This window comes from Hemiscyllium ocellatum, chromosome 11 (assembly GCF_020745735.1).
Source record: "Hemiscyllium ocellatum isolate sHemOce1 chromosome 11, sHemOce1.pat.X.cur, whole genome shotgun sequence".
Classification (NCBI taxonomy): Eukaryota; Metazoa; Chordata; class Chondrichthyes; order Orectolobiformes; family Hemiscylliidae; genus Hemiscyllium; species Hemiscyllium ocellatum.
In genome coordinates this window covers 92352899-92365781 of record NC_083411.1, presented here as the reverse complement: position 1 = coordinate 92365781, position 12883 = coordinate 92352899, and the positions used below count along the sequence as shown (strand labels likewise).

Sequence of the window (12883 nt, the reverse complement as noted above, 5' to 3'; positions counted from 1 at the left end):
CCCAGTCGACTCTTTTGTAACTTAATGATGTTGTTCAAAATACTTGCAACAGCCCCACAAACACCCCTTGGCAAAAAAGGTAAAGCCAAACACAGGTTTTACAGGAGAGATGCCAGAGAGAGAGAGAATTAGCATGGAGCTGTTTCTCTGGGTCCAGCAGCTTCTCTGGGTTCCCAGCTAAAACCTGACCAGCAATTGCAAACAAGACAGCTTGCTAAAACCAAACCAAACCAAACCCTGAAACAGGAGACCTGGCAACTCCCCTTTCATGGTACAAGTGTTTTAAAAGAAAGACTTAAAATCATTCTCAAGGAGATAAATCCAGACATATCACAGCCGCTGACTTTATGACCTCTCCGAAAAAAAACAAGGACAAAATAGCCTTGTCAAAAGAGCAGTATTGTCACAATAGTGTCATAGAGTCATAGAGACACTCAGCACAAAAACAGACCCTTTGGTCCAACTGATCCATGCTGCCTTGATATGCTAAATACATCAAGTCCCATTTGTCAGCATTTGGCCCACAGCCCTCTAAACCCTTCCTATACAAATACCCATCCAGATGCCTATTAAATGTTGTAATTTTACCAGCCTCCACCACTTCCTTTGTCTACTTATTCCATATAAAGCACCATCCTCTACGTGAAAAAGTTATCACTTAAATCCTTTTTATATCTTTTCCTTATCACCTTAAGCCTATGCCCTCTAGTTTTGGAAAATACCATGACTATTTATCCTATTATCCGCCTTTCAGGATTTTATAAACATACATAAGGTCACCCCTCAGCCTCTGACATTCCAGGGAAAATAGCCCCAGCCTATTCAACCTCTCCCCATAGCTCAACCCTTCCAATCCTGGCAACATTTTTATATATCCTTTCTGGACCATTTCAAGTTTCACAGCATCCTTGTTATAGCAGGGAGATCAGAATTGCATGCAGTATTCCAATAGTGTCCTAACCAATGTCCTGCACAGCCGCAACATGACTTCCCAATCAAGATAGAGGATGGGAAAAACTTGTGGCTGTAAGAGCTACTCCTTTTTTGAGGTATTTTCAGTGTTAGAGCTGATTTTCTCAAATTCTAGGATCTGTAATTATTGTTTTATAAGCTGTTGCATTGTTCTGGACCTTTGAGGGGAAAAAAAATCAAAACAATGGCACTTTAAAAAGACAAAGGCAGTGACCACATGGGAAGTGATTGAACAATAAGAAGAAAAGGAAGGAGTACGGCAGAAATAATCAGGAAGGGAGTGGTGGTGAAAGATACAATCACCAAGAGGAGTGATTCAAATGATGAATGTTCAAGAGTGCAGAATTGAAGGCGTTTTGGAGGGCAGCAGAGTTGGTAGAGTGTACAAATCAAAGTGGATAAGATCATGGAGGGATTGGAAAACAAGATGAGAATTTTAAAAATAAGGCAGTGCTTAAATGTAAGACAAGTTAGGTAGGCAAACTTGCTAATGATGGATAAATTTTACTTTGGTGCTCATCAGGACAAGGACATTTAGTCCTTTGTAATAACATTAACTAATTTCATACAGTAAAGAGTACAAATATTAGGAGCAGGCTAACATACCTAAGAGTATTTAATGCATTTATCTTGTGAACCACCACAATAGCCAACTCTTCTTAAAGTTTTCAATCTCACAACACTCAATCTCTCATTTTAACACAATATCCTATTTCCAAATAGAAATTTAGTTGCAAGTTGTTAAAATTTCAAACTATTATATTTCAAAATAATAATAAAAATGACTATTTCTGTTGCCACAAAATGCAGCCAAGACCTCAATGCTGCTCTAAATTCTGTGAAACTATCTCAATATCTCTATTGGCTATGTGAAAAGTTTAACATTTAATAGGCAATACTTTCTCAAATAATTTCTCCCTGTGGCAGTTTTATTTTCTTCTGTTTCACTATTCAGTTTCTAGTATTATACGCGAACATCATCAGAATTCTTTAGAACATTCCATTCTTGTTCCTTCCAAGACAATATTCTACGTGCTTGTTCTCTTTGTTGCATCATTATGTATTGAAAGGAAGTTACATTCCACTTTCTAACTCATCATGTCTCAAGAATTCAAACTGTGACATGCCCAACTTCCCTCGAACTTGCTGTGATTGCTGAAATATCAGTGTTAATTGGGGTTAAAAATAATTTCCTGTGATACAATGTGTCATGAATGACACTATTTCATCACAACCAATTCCCTTAATCCAAGTCATGGTTACTTTGATACAGGGAGCTAAGATGTAATCTTAAAATGTCTCACATTGGATATAAAGCACCTGGGACATGGTGGAACTGCAAGTTCTTATTTACTTAGAAAGCCTTCTAAGGAAAATACGGAGTGTAAGACGTACATGCAAATATAATTGACTGGACCTCATTAGTAACACTATATTTTACCTGATCATTTGGTAAAGATACAGTGCAACTAATATACTATGTAGAGGGTCTAGGCTCTGTCTATCATGAGTTACCTGATCCAAGTGGGAATAATGTTACAAGTGTTGGAACTGGCTTCAGCAGCCCTGAGCTGAGGAAAAATTGCCCTGGAAGAACACATGTATGTGCATTTGGATTGGGTTTGATTTTGGCAAGATGGTAAATGACACCTGGGGTTTTGTTTCACAATAGGCTCTAGGGTGTAATACTGAAGGATGTGGGATGCACAGTAAAAACTGAGACTTTCAGAGAAGAAGGAAAATAAAGAAATCGGCTAAAGAGGCAAAAACATTCCAAAATTCAATTGAAATTTCAACTCTGCATTTTCAATGTTATGTATTGTTAATTTGTTTTTCACATCTATTTTACTTTACTTTGGTCTTTTTTTGTTCATTCATGGGATATGGACATTGCTGACAAGGTCAGCATTTATTGCCTATCCTAATTACCTGGAGAAGGTGATGGCAAACTGCCTTATGGAATCATTGCAGTTCTTGTGGTTAGGTATAAGCACAATTTTGTCAAAGAATGTTCCAGGATTTTGACCCGATGATAGTGAATCAATGGTGAGTTGGCTTGTTGTTTGATTTGGAAAGGAACTTGCAATTAGTCATGTTACTATGAATCTCCATTCCTCAAAAAGGCTTCGGGTTTGGTGAATGATGTTTAAGAAGCCTTGACAAGTAGCTACAATGCAACTTGTGGATGCTACATCTTGTTGCCATTGTATGCTAGCATTGGAGGGAATGGATGTGGTGGAAAGGGTGCCAGCTTTCTTCTAGCTCATTGTCAAACTTCTTCTGAATCATTGGAGCTCAATTTGTCCAAGCAATTGAAGGGTATTCCATTCAATTCATGTCATGGGTCCTTGAAGGTAGCAGGACATGTTAGTAAGATGGTTAGGAAGCCAAAATTAGTATTTGGAATATTTTCATTTATTAGCTGAAGCAATGAATATAAGAACAAGGAGGTTATGCTTGAACTTGATAAACTATTAGTTTGACTGCACATAGTCCAATTATCTCATTACAGGAAAGATATGATTTCACATGTGGGGATACAAAGGAGATTTGCAAGGGTCTAGTAGGATTGGAAAGTTAGAGGAAAGATTGGATAAGTTGGGGGATAGTTTTTTGTTAGAATAGAAGAGACTGAGGGGAGATTTGATTGTGTACCAGGTTGTGAGGGACCTGGATGGATTGGATGAAAATCCCTTAAAAAGAGATAAGTGTTTTGGGAGCATGGCTTTAAACTGAAAGGATAAGTGGAGGAGGGTGGGGGTGAGTAAATGTTTTTCATCCAAACCTGGAAGTGGTCTAGAATTCACTGCTTGAAAGGAATGTAGAGGCAGGAACCCTCAGATAATGGGACAGATTATATTTTGCTGAAAGTGCTTGCCAACATTCAGGATTAAGCTAATGAATTGCAAATAATTTTTGTGTTGCAATGACTATCTTCAACAAGGATAAGGGTTACCATCTTCCCTGGTTGGAAAAATGAGGTGTTACTTGAAATTTGTGTAGATATGTACCTGAAGCCCCATATCATCCAGAAATACAGACAGCTGGAAAATGGTGGCTCTTTTTTGGAAGATGTGGACATGATGTGCAGAGTAGCCTCCTTCTGTGATGCATATTTTTCTATATATTCTAAATAACTGAAGAGAAAGAATGTGCAGAGATGTGGGGAAAGAAAGAGGAGTGTTATATACCAATTGTTCTCTGGGAAGGCTAGCATGGACACAATGGAAACCCAAAGAACTGTGGATGCTGTAAATCAGAAAGAAAAATAGAAATTGCTCGAAAAGCTCAGCAGGTCTGGCAGTATCTGTGGAGAGAAATCACAGTTAACATTTAGGGTCCTGTGACCCTCCGCATGGATGCAATGGGTTGACTGGTCTTCTGTGTAATAACAATTCTTTGATTATGTGAGCATATTTCTGACTTATCATGGTGGAAAGGATCTGGGAGATAGGCGGTTAGTTACACAGTGGAGAATTTTGTGTCATTAATCTGCTTTTGTAACCAGAACATACCTGTGGTTTATGGTTAATAGTTAATTCACAGGATATCTATGTTTGAGGTTTAACAATGGTGTTTTGTGATGGGTGTACCATTCAATGCCAAGGGATGTTGGCCTCATCCTTGTTGGAGATGGTCATAGCAGCACAAAAATATTTGTCACTTATTACCTGAAATCTGAATATGGCAAGTTTTTTTGGTATTTGGGAACAACTGTCATAAGCTGAGACATTTTCATTGGGGCTTTACGATCATTAACAATCCCCCATCTCCCAACCACCTTTTTGTCCATTAATGAATGGAAGGTCATTGATGAAGCAATGGAGAATGTCTGGAGGAGATTTTCCAGGATGTTGGCTGGACTGGACAGCTTCAGTTATGAAGACAGATTGGACAGACTGGAGTTGTTTCCCTTCACAGAGAGGAGGTTGAGATGTATAAAATTATGACGGACATTGATAGGGTAGACAGGAAGAAATGTTTCCCCTTGATGGAGGTACCAACAAACAGGGGGCATAGAGTTAAAGTTAAGAAACATAAGGACATATGAGATATGAGAAAAAGCTTTTTCACCCAAAGGGTGGTGGGAATCTGGAACTCCCTGCCTGTAAGGTGGTAGAGGCAAAAACTCCCTGATATTTAAGAATTATTCAGATGTATGATTGCAATGCCAAGGCTAAGTGCCAACTGCTGAAAATGGGATTTAAATAGTTAGATGGTTGTTTTTAACCAGCATGGACTCATTGGGCCAAAGAGTCTGTTTCTGTAGATGGCCAGGCCTAGGACAGAGACTGGAGAACATGCTGCAGTAATGTTAAGGGTAGGAAAGTTTGCTTTTCAATAAATACAACTTATTTTCCTTTGTACAATGTGCGAAAACAGTCAATGCAGCCTTTCCCTTTGATTCTTATTAACTTCAATTCTAATAGAATCCCTTGATTCCACACTCAACAAAATAGTGTCTTGATTTCAGGGGACTTTCACCTCATAAAAACCAGAAGAACTGCGGATACTGTAAATCAGAAACAAAAACAGAAGTTGCCATTCTGAGGAAGGGTCACCAGACCTGAACGTTAACTCTGATTTCTCTGCAGAGTTGCTGCCAGACCTGCTGAGCTTTTCCAGCAACTTCTGTTTTGACTCTCACCTCATTTCTAGTTTTCAGCTCTTTTGTTTATGTTTAGAGTAAGACTTTAGAGTGGTATAGAGCTGGGTGGTCTTAACAGAACCCAAATGGAACAGCAGTGGACAGGCCATTGTGGTGTAAATGCTGACTGATAGCACTGACAATGACATTTTGCTGAAAGTTGAAGTTTGTTGGCTGATAATTGACTGGATTGGATATATTTTGTTTGTTTTTGTGTACTATATTTGATATATCAGAGAGGCCAATAGGCTGAGGAGTGGCAATGGAGTTTAAATTAGATAAATGTGAGACACTGCATTTTGGAAAAGCAATTCAGAGCAGGACTTATACACTTAATGATAAGGTTTTGGGGAGTGTTGCTGAACAGAGAGAGTTTGGAGTGCAGGTTCATAGTGCCTTGAAAGGAGAGTTGCAGGTAGGTAGAAGAATGTTGAAGGTGTTTAGTATGTTCTCCTTTATTGGTCAGAGCATTGAGTATAGGAGTTGAGCGGTACAGGTAATTGGTTAGGCCACTTTTGGAATATTGTGTGTAATTATGGTCTCCTTCCTATCAGGATGTTGTGAAACTTGACAGGGTTCAGAAAAGATTTACAATGATGTAGCCAGAGTTTGGAGGATTTGAGCCATAGGGAGAGGCTGAACAGGCTGGGGCTGTTTTCCTTGTAACATCAGAGGCTGAGGGGTGACCTTATAAGAGGTTATAAAATCATGAGGGACATGGATAGGATAAATAGACAACGTTTTCCCTGGGGTGCGGAGTTCAGAACTAGAGGGCCTAGGTTTGGGTTGAGAGGGGAATGATATAAAAGGGACCTAAGGGGCAATTTTGTCACTCAGAGGGTGATGGCAAGTACGGAATGAGCTGTCAGAGGAAGTGGTGGAGGCTGGCAAAATGACAGCATTTAAAAGGCACCTGATGGGCATATGAATCGGAAGGGTTTAGAGGGATATGGGCCAAGTGCTGGCAAATGGGACTAGATTAGGTTAAGATATCAGATCGATATGTACGAGTTGGACCAAAGGGTTTGTTTCCGCTGTACATCTCTATGACTTTATATGGTACATTTTTAGTACTGGGTAAATGCTAGATTAACGGTAGAGGAATACCTTGCCTCGGGATGCAGCAAGTTCTGGGACTAGGCCAATAAACTAGCAGAGCTGATTCACCCAGAAGAGAAACTGCCACTTCCAATTTCTGTTAGGTATTAAATCCACCAGGGCATTAGTGTTCGTCAGCTCGTTGTTGCAGTCTTTAAACTCAGCATGACAAGGCAATTTTGCATAAATAGCTAAATGATGAAAATTAAACGGGAATTTCGATATTTTCAGTTCCATTGCACTACTCATAATAAAACCTGGCGAAACTTTCATTGTCAAGACTTTGCCTTAAAAAAATCTTTTAGTGTCGAGTTATTATGACAATATTTTAAGTATAGTTGTATAAATGCCCTTCAAGATTAAATTAATTATTAACTATTATTTTGTCTGTCTAAAATTTTGGAGAGCACTTATATGCAGTATTTCTGGAAAAAAATCTCTGGATTGCAGCCATCAGGAAGTTTGGAGTAAATTAATAGTTCACAAAATACTGTTGCTAAGTATTCTTCTGTCGTTCGGTACCGCCCTCTTCCTGACTGTATAAAACGCCGTGACAAAGGGAGAACCGCATGCAGCCGCTTCGGATTCCATTCGAGCAGAGGCTTCGTGTCGGTGCTGTGTGTGTGTACGCTCTGACCATGGGGAAGAAGCGTGTCGCTGTGATCCTTGCCGGCTGCGGAGTCTATGATGGTTCTGAGTTGCATGAGTGCTCGGCAACGATGGTCCACCTCAGCCGGGCTGGAGCCGAGGTACCATCGCCCTTCCCAAAAAAAATCCAGCTACCACTCCTCTGAATTTCTCTCCAATTTTAAAATTACCTTTTTACTTTGCTGTATCTTTTACATTCAGTTCTTTAGTGTATTTTTCACTGTATCCCTCCTACTTTGTGTCATTTTTATTGCAAGTTTTCATTTTCTCCTTCCTGTGCAGCACTCTTTCTGCCTGTAGGCGCTTCTGTGTTTGTTATACCGTTAGACCACTGTTTCTAAACAGTACTTCCTCCTCTTTCCAGATACAACTGTACGCCCCAAATGTGAACCAAATGCATGTCGTAAACCATCTGACCGGTCAACCAACCGAGGAAGTGCGCAACGTGCTGGTGGAGAGCAGTCGGATCGCCAGAGGCAACATTAAGGACCTTACTGAGTTCAGCATTAATGATACGGATGCGTTGATTATTCCAGGTAAATGTCCTGATCTACGGTCTTTCACTCTTTATCACTAAACCAGAAAGCCCATGTTTACATTATTGGATTCCCGACTCAGGCGACTGACTGTGTGGAGTTTGCACGTTCTCCCCGTGTCTGCGTGGGTTTCCTCCGGGTGCTCCGGTTTCCTCCCACAGTCCAAAGATGTGCGGGTCAGGTGAATTGGCCATGCTAAATTGCCCGTAGTGTTAGGTAAGGGGTAAGTGTAGGGGTGTGGGTGGGTTGCGCTTCGGCGGGTCGGTGTGGACTTGTTGGGCCGAAGGGCCTGTTTCCACACTGTAAGTAATCTAATCTAATCTAATGAAAGTTTGGGGAGGCGAAGGTACTGTATTATTATTTAATCGTATTTATTATATTTTTCACACAAAACAGGTGGAGAAATTCAGCAGGTCTAGCAGCATCTAGCAGGAGAAAAAAAACAGACTTGTTTTGAGTTCAGTGGACCTTGTCAGATTTTATTTATGATATGTTGCTATATTTTTATAGGCTTGGAATGTCACCTAATCCCAATTCACTTAGAAATTCGAGTTCATGGATGTAGTGTCACTTTACCAAGGTTAATAGTTGTTAATTCTCACTCTATTCCATATGGCTGCTGAAACCTTTGCCTCAGTCATGAATTGTTTTGTTTCCAACAGTGCTGCTCTTGTTTAATTTTTAGTAACATATTTCCTAGATATTTAAATTGTTGTCTCCGTTTTTGCCAGTTTGGACCTAGATCAATGAGTGGCCAAAGATTGGCAAATGGAGTATAATGTGAGATAATGTGAAACTTTCTGTTTTGGCAGGGAGAATAAAGAAGAAACTTTTATAAAAATGGAGAGAGATTGCAAACACTGACTTGCAGAGGGATCTGGGGGATCTGGTGCCCAAATCATGCCCGATTATATAGAAACAACCAGCAATTCGGAAAACTGATGGAAGGCATGGCAACTGAATGCAAAAAATAGAGTGGATAAATTTCAGTTGTACAAGGCACTGGTGAAACCTCTGTAGCTCAGGGCCTTTGACTCTGCACAAATAGGCTATTGAAGGGTGTCAGTTGACAGGAGGGTGGGAGGTATGCCCATGGGCATTTCCACCACAAGTCTAATGGGTGGAAATGGGATTGTGTATATCAACCTCACATTCTGACTCAAGCCTTTATTCACAGCATGTAATTCTAAGATTAACTATTGTTGTTTTCTTTACTGTTTAACCCATATACTTGTACTTTTGTTGTACAGAATATCATTACATATTCATATAGACAATGTAAAGTAGAATGTATCACTCATACGTATTGATTAAGTAATTTTCTTCCTGCAGCAATTCTTTTTTCCAGAGCAATACAATCTCAAAAAACTGAAGATTCAGCAGATCTGTGGAGACTGAAATAGTTAACTTTTCAAGTTCAGTATTATTTATTCAGGCTTTCTGATTTTATTCCAGATATCCAGCATCCACAGTATATTGTTTTTATTCTAAAATCTACACGTACTTCCTCTATTCAGGTGGTTTTGGGGTTGCTAAAAATCTGAGCAGCTGGGCAGTGAAAGGCAAAGATTTCAACGTGGAGCCATCAGTTGAATCTGTTATAAAGAAATTTCATGCTACGAAGAAGCCCATTGGCTTGTGCTGCATCTCCCCAGTGCTGGCAGCAAAACTCATCCCTGGATGTGAATTAACTGTGGGTCATGACACAGAATGTGAAAAGTAAGTTTAAAATTTTTAACTAAATTAATTTGAATTAACTAAACTAACTTTAACTTTGCTAAAAAATAAAATAAAATTTTGCTACACTCTCAATTCCTCATAACTAATGTTGGATGACAGAATTAACTGTCTGTTGCAATTCAATCCACTTTACTAATTTCTGGCCTGCTCAAGCATGATTTATCGAAGGATTTACATTTAGTGGCAACTGTTCTTGCGGTCCTTCGTGACCTCCTTTTCTCTATCTCTAACAATTATCTATCTAGTGGACTTTTTTTCTGATTTGTTTAATCTCTTAATTCTACTGTTCAGAGCTTTATCTCCTTTGCTTAGTGAATCCTCATTTTCCTGGCTTTACACTGTTCCTGTTTCAGTTGTGCCAGTTTGTTTAATAGCTCAATTATGTTTTTGAGCAAACAGTTTGATCTCGTGGTATGTGATTGGAGAATTTCAGTCACATCACACTGTACACTTCTGCCATAAATTATGTATCTTACAATCGTATACTCTACAACCACTTGATGAAGAAGCAGTGCTCTGAAAGCTAGTACTTCCAGTTTAACCTGTTGGACTATGGCCTGGTGTTGTGTAATTAAGTTCATACACTCCTGTCCAATAGTGACATCTCCAAAACATGATTGAAAGATGTTTCTTTACCTGATTTCCTCCCATGATGAGCACCTGCCATCTCTTTGGTTGGCTGTGGGGAGAGAGAGACCAATTGAAAGGGAGACAGCAAATAGTGAAAGAGTGCGATTCAAAGGATAAGATCATCTGGAATTTTGTTCTTTGCAACTGAAGGCATGGAGTTGGGTGTTTTTTCAGTTGCCTTGACTGAAACAAAATGAGCCAATAAGTAGAAGGTAATTGTTTATTATTACCTTGATCATATCTGTTACTTAAGAACACCAATGGGAGAATTAGAGTTAGTGTCAGCACTATCTCTGCTACACAGTCCCTTCTAGCATAGCACATAATGTAGGAATACTGAATTAACTCGTTAATTGCTGACCTCCTTAGTTTTTGTATTTTATTAACCAGTACAGAATACCTCCCACTTATATCAAGTTTGTCACACTGATAGGCTATTGTATTTAAAGTTTGATTTTTTTTTGTGGAGTTTCACATTTTGTTGGTTAGTCAAGAAAAATCGCAGATTTACAAGGTTTTATGTTTACTGATGGTTAATTACTTTTGGGAGATTAATGCTGTAACACCAGTGTGTGAAGGGCAGTTCTTGAATTACAGTGCCTGCTGTACTGTGGAGTGAGCTACAACAAAACAGGTACTAAATCAACCAGTCGCATAAGTTAAATGATGAAGAGCGGAAGATTACGTGATTAAAAAAAAGCCATGAACAGTGGTGAATTGGGTATCATGAATTTCACTCAAGAACACTTTTTTTTGAGAAAATGATAAAGCTCACCCTTCAGTTTTTGCCTTTATTTTAGTGTTTATCTAAACATTTATTGTTATTACAGCACGTGAAATGCACACGTTGACCTTAACATATCTCTTTCATTTTTATATTGGTATCTTAAATGGGATCATGCTTGTTGCAATAAAGTTGTTTTTATTGCAAGGAGAGGAATAGCTTGTTCACCGCGAGTAAATTGAATGAAAATGTTCATCTGATATTTGCTACTGTTCAGTTATATCAGTGGCATGGAGTTAGTAAAGTGCGATAACTAATGTTTTAAATTATCCTAGTGCTCATATAGCCATGATCTCATTCTAACTCCGGTAAATGTAATTAATTCCACACTTGTCGCCTTACTCAAGGATTGTGCTTTCTTTGAGAATAGTTTCCTGCTTGTGTGAATTTTATCCACATAATCTTTCACACCAATGTCTTTTTATACAATAACAAAATGATTTTCCTGACATTGTGATTCCTCTTTTTTATTCATGAACTGACTGATATATTATCACTTATTTCTTCAGATGGCCATATGCAAAAACAGCCCAGACAATGGTAGAACTAGGCTGCAAGCATGTTAACAAGCATGTCACTGAAACGCACATTGATAAGCAAAACAAATTGGTGACGACAAGTGCCTTCATGTGCAATGCTGCCATCCATGAGATTTTTGATGGAATTGGTGAAATGGTGAAAGAGGTCTTGAAGCTTGCATGAATCTTCATTAAGTGGCTGTAATGGAAAAGGCATGGAAGATTTAAGGACCAAAAGATTATTCAATTTACTTAATTCACTAGAACGTATATTTGTTACTGCACCACTTTAATGTAACTTGTTTTGGGAGAATATTTAATTCTTATACCTCTGTTGTGAAAACTATGGTGAATTAAAGAAATTTTCTGAAATATCGTGGATTTTTACAGAAGAGTTAGCACTATATTTCCTTAATCTCAAAGTAACATACTCACAAAATACAAAAAGACAGCAGTCTCTGCAGAGACGATATTTTCAAGAAACAGTATCCCTAATGGCTAAGAACAAAGGATACCATGTGATGACTGCTCATGATCCACTGGGTTTCCTGACAGCCATAGATTGATGGAATATGTTAATTTCCAACTGTAATCAACCTGAATGAGTTCTTGGAAAATGGTCACAGGCCAGTTTTCAGATTTTACAGAGAAGTCAGAAATGCTATTATTTGTAAAGTATTACGTTCCCAGGAACTTCTATTATGAAAAACAAAGACACTAAGATTCAGGTGCATTCCTTTCTAATTACTTAGGTCTTTAAAAGTCAAAAACATAATCTTGAAAGGGTTGTTAGGCAAATATTAGCATAGATGCTCCCTTGATCTTCAACAATGGATTTTCCAGTAATTGAAAGCCACAAATTCTATTTCTTATCTCCCTGAAGGCTTTGCTTGCCTTATCTACAAAGTCATCTGATTTATCTGTAACATGCAAATGGCTTACAGCACATAGTGAGCTATTTACTTCATTCTTCATTAATCCACATTGTAAAACGTTTTCAAACTTGAATATGTCCAAACCATTATAACTTTACACGTAGTCCTTAAAATTAATATGTATTCACAACACAAGCCATTGTTGTTGTTAAGCAACAGTTCCATTGCTTGACCTGCTCTGAAGTCTCAGCACTACTCTCCTAATGGTTTGCATTCATAAAATGCTTTTGCATCTTCCAGAAACTTAACTATCATAAGATTGCAGCCACCAGCTTTACAGTGAACACCTGAGGAGGGAGATTAGGACGAAAACGCAAAGAGTGAGGAAACAAACACACCTCCTTCCTGACCAGTCCAATCCTGTTCAACACATC

General features: G+C 38.6%; 1 protein-coding gene across 1 annotated transcript; it reads left to right on the top strand.

The window, feature by feature from the left end:
- The first annotated feature begins 7278 nt into the window (after positions 1 to 7278).
- Positions 7279 to 11946, top strand: si:ch211-153b23.5 (uncharacterized protein LOC321177 homolog). The gene is made up of 4 exons (XM_060832255.1): positions 7279 to 7467; positions 7731 to 7902; positions 9420 to 9621; positions 11566 to 11946. Exons 1-4 carry the CDS (start codon positions 7288 to 7290, stop codon positions 11756 to 11758), a joined length of 747 nt encoding a protein of 248 aa, XP_060688238.1. The 5' UTR covers positions 7279 to 7287; the 3' UTR covers positions 11759 to 11946.
- The last annotated feature ends 937 nt before the right edge of the window (positions 11947 to 12883 follow it).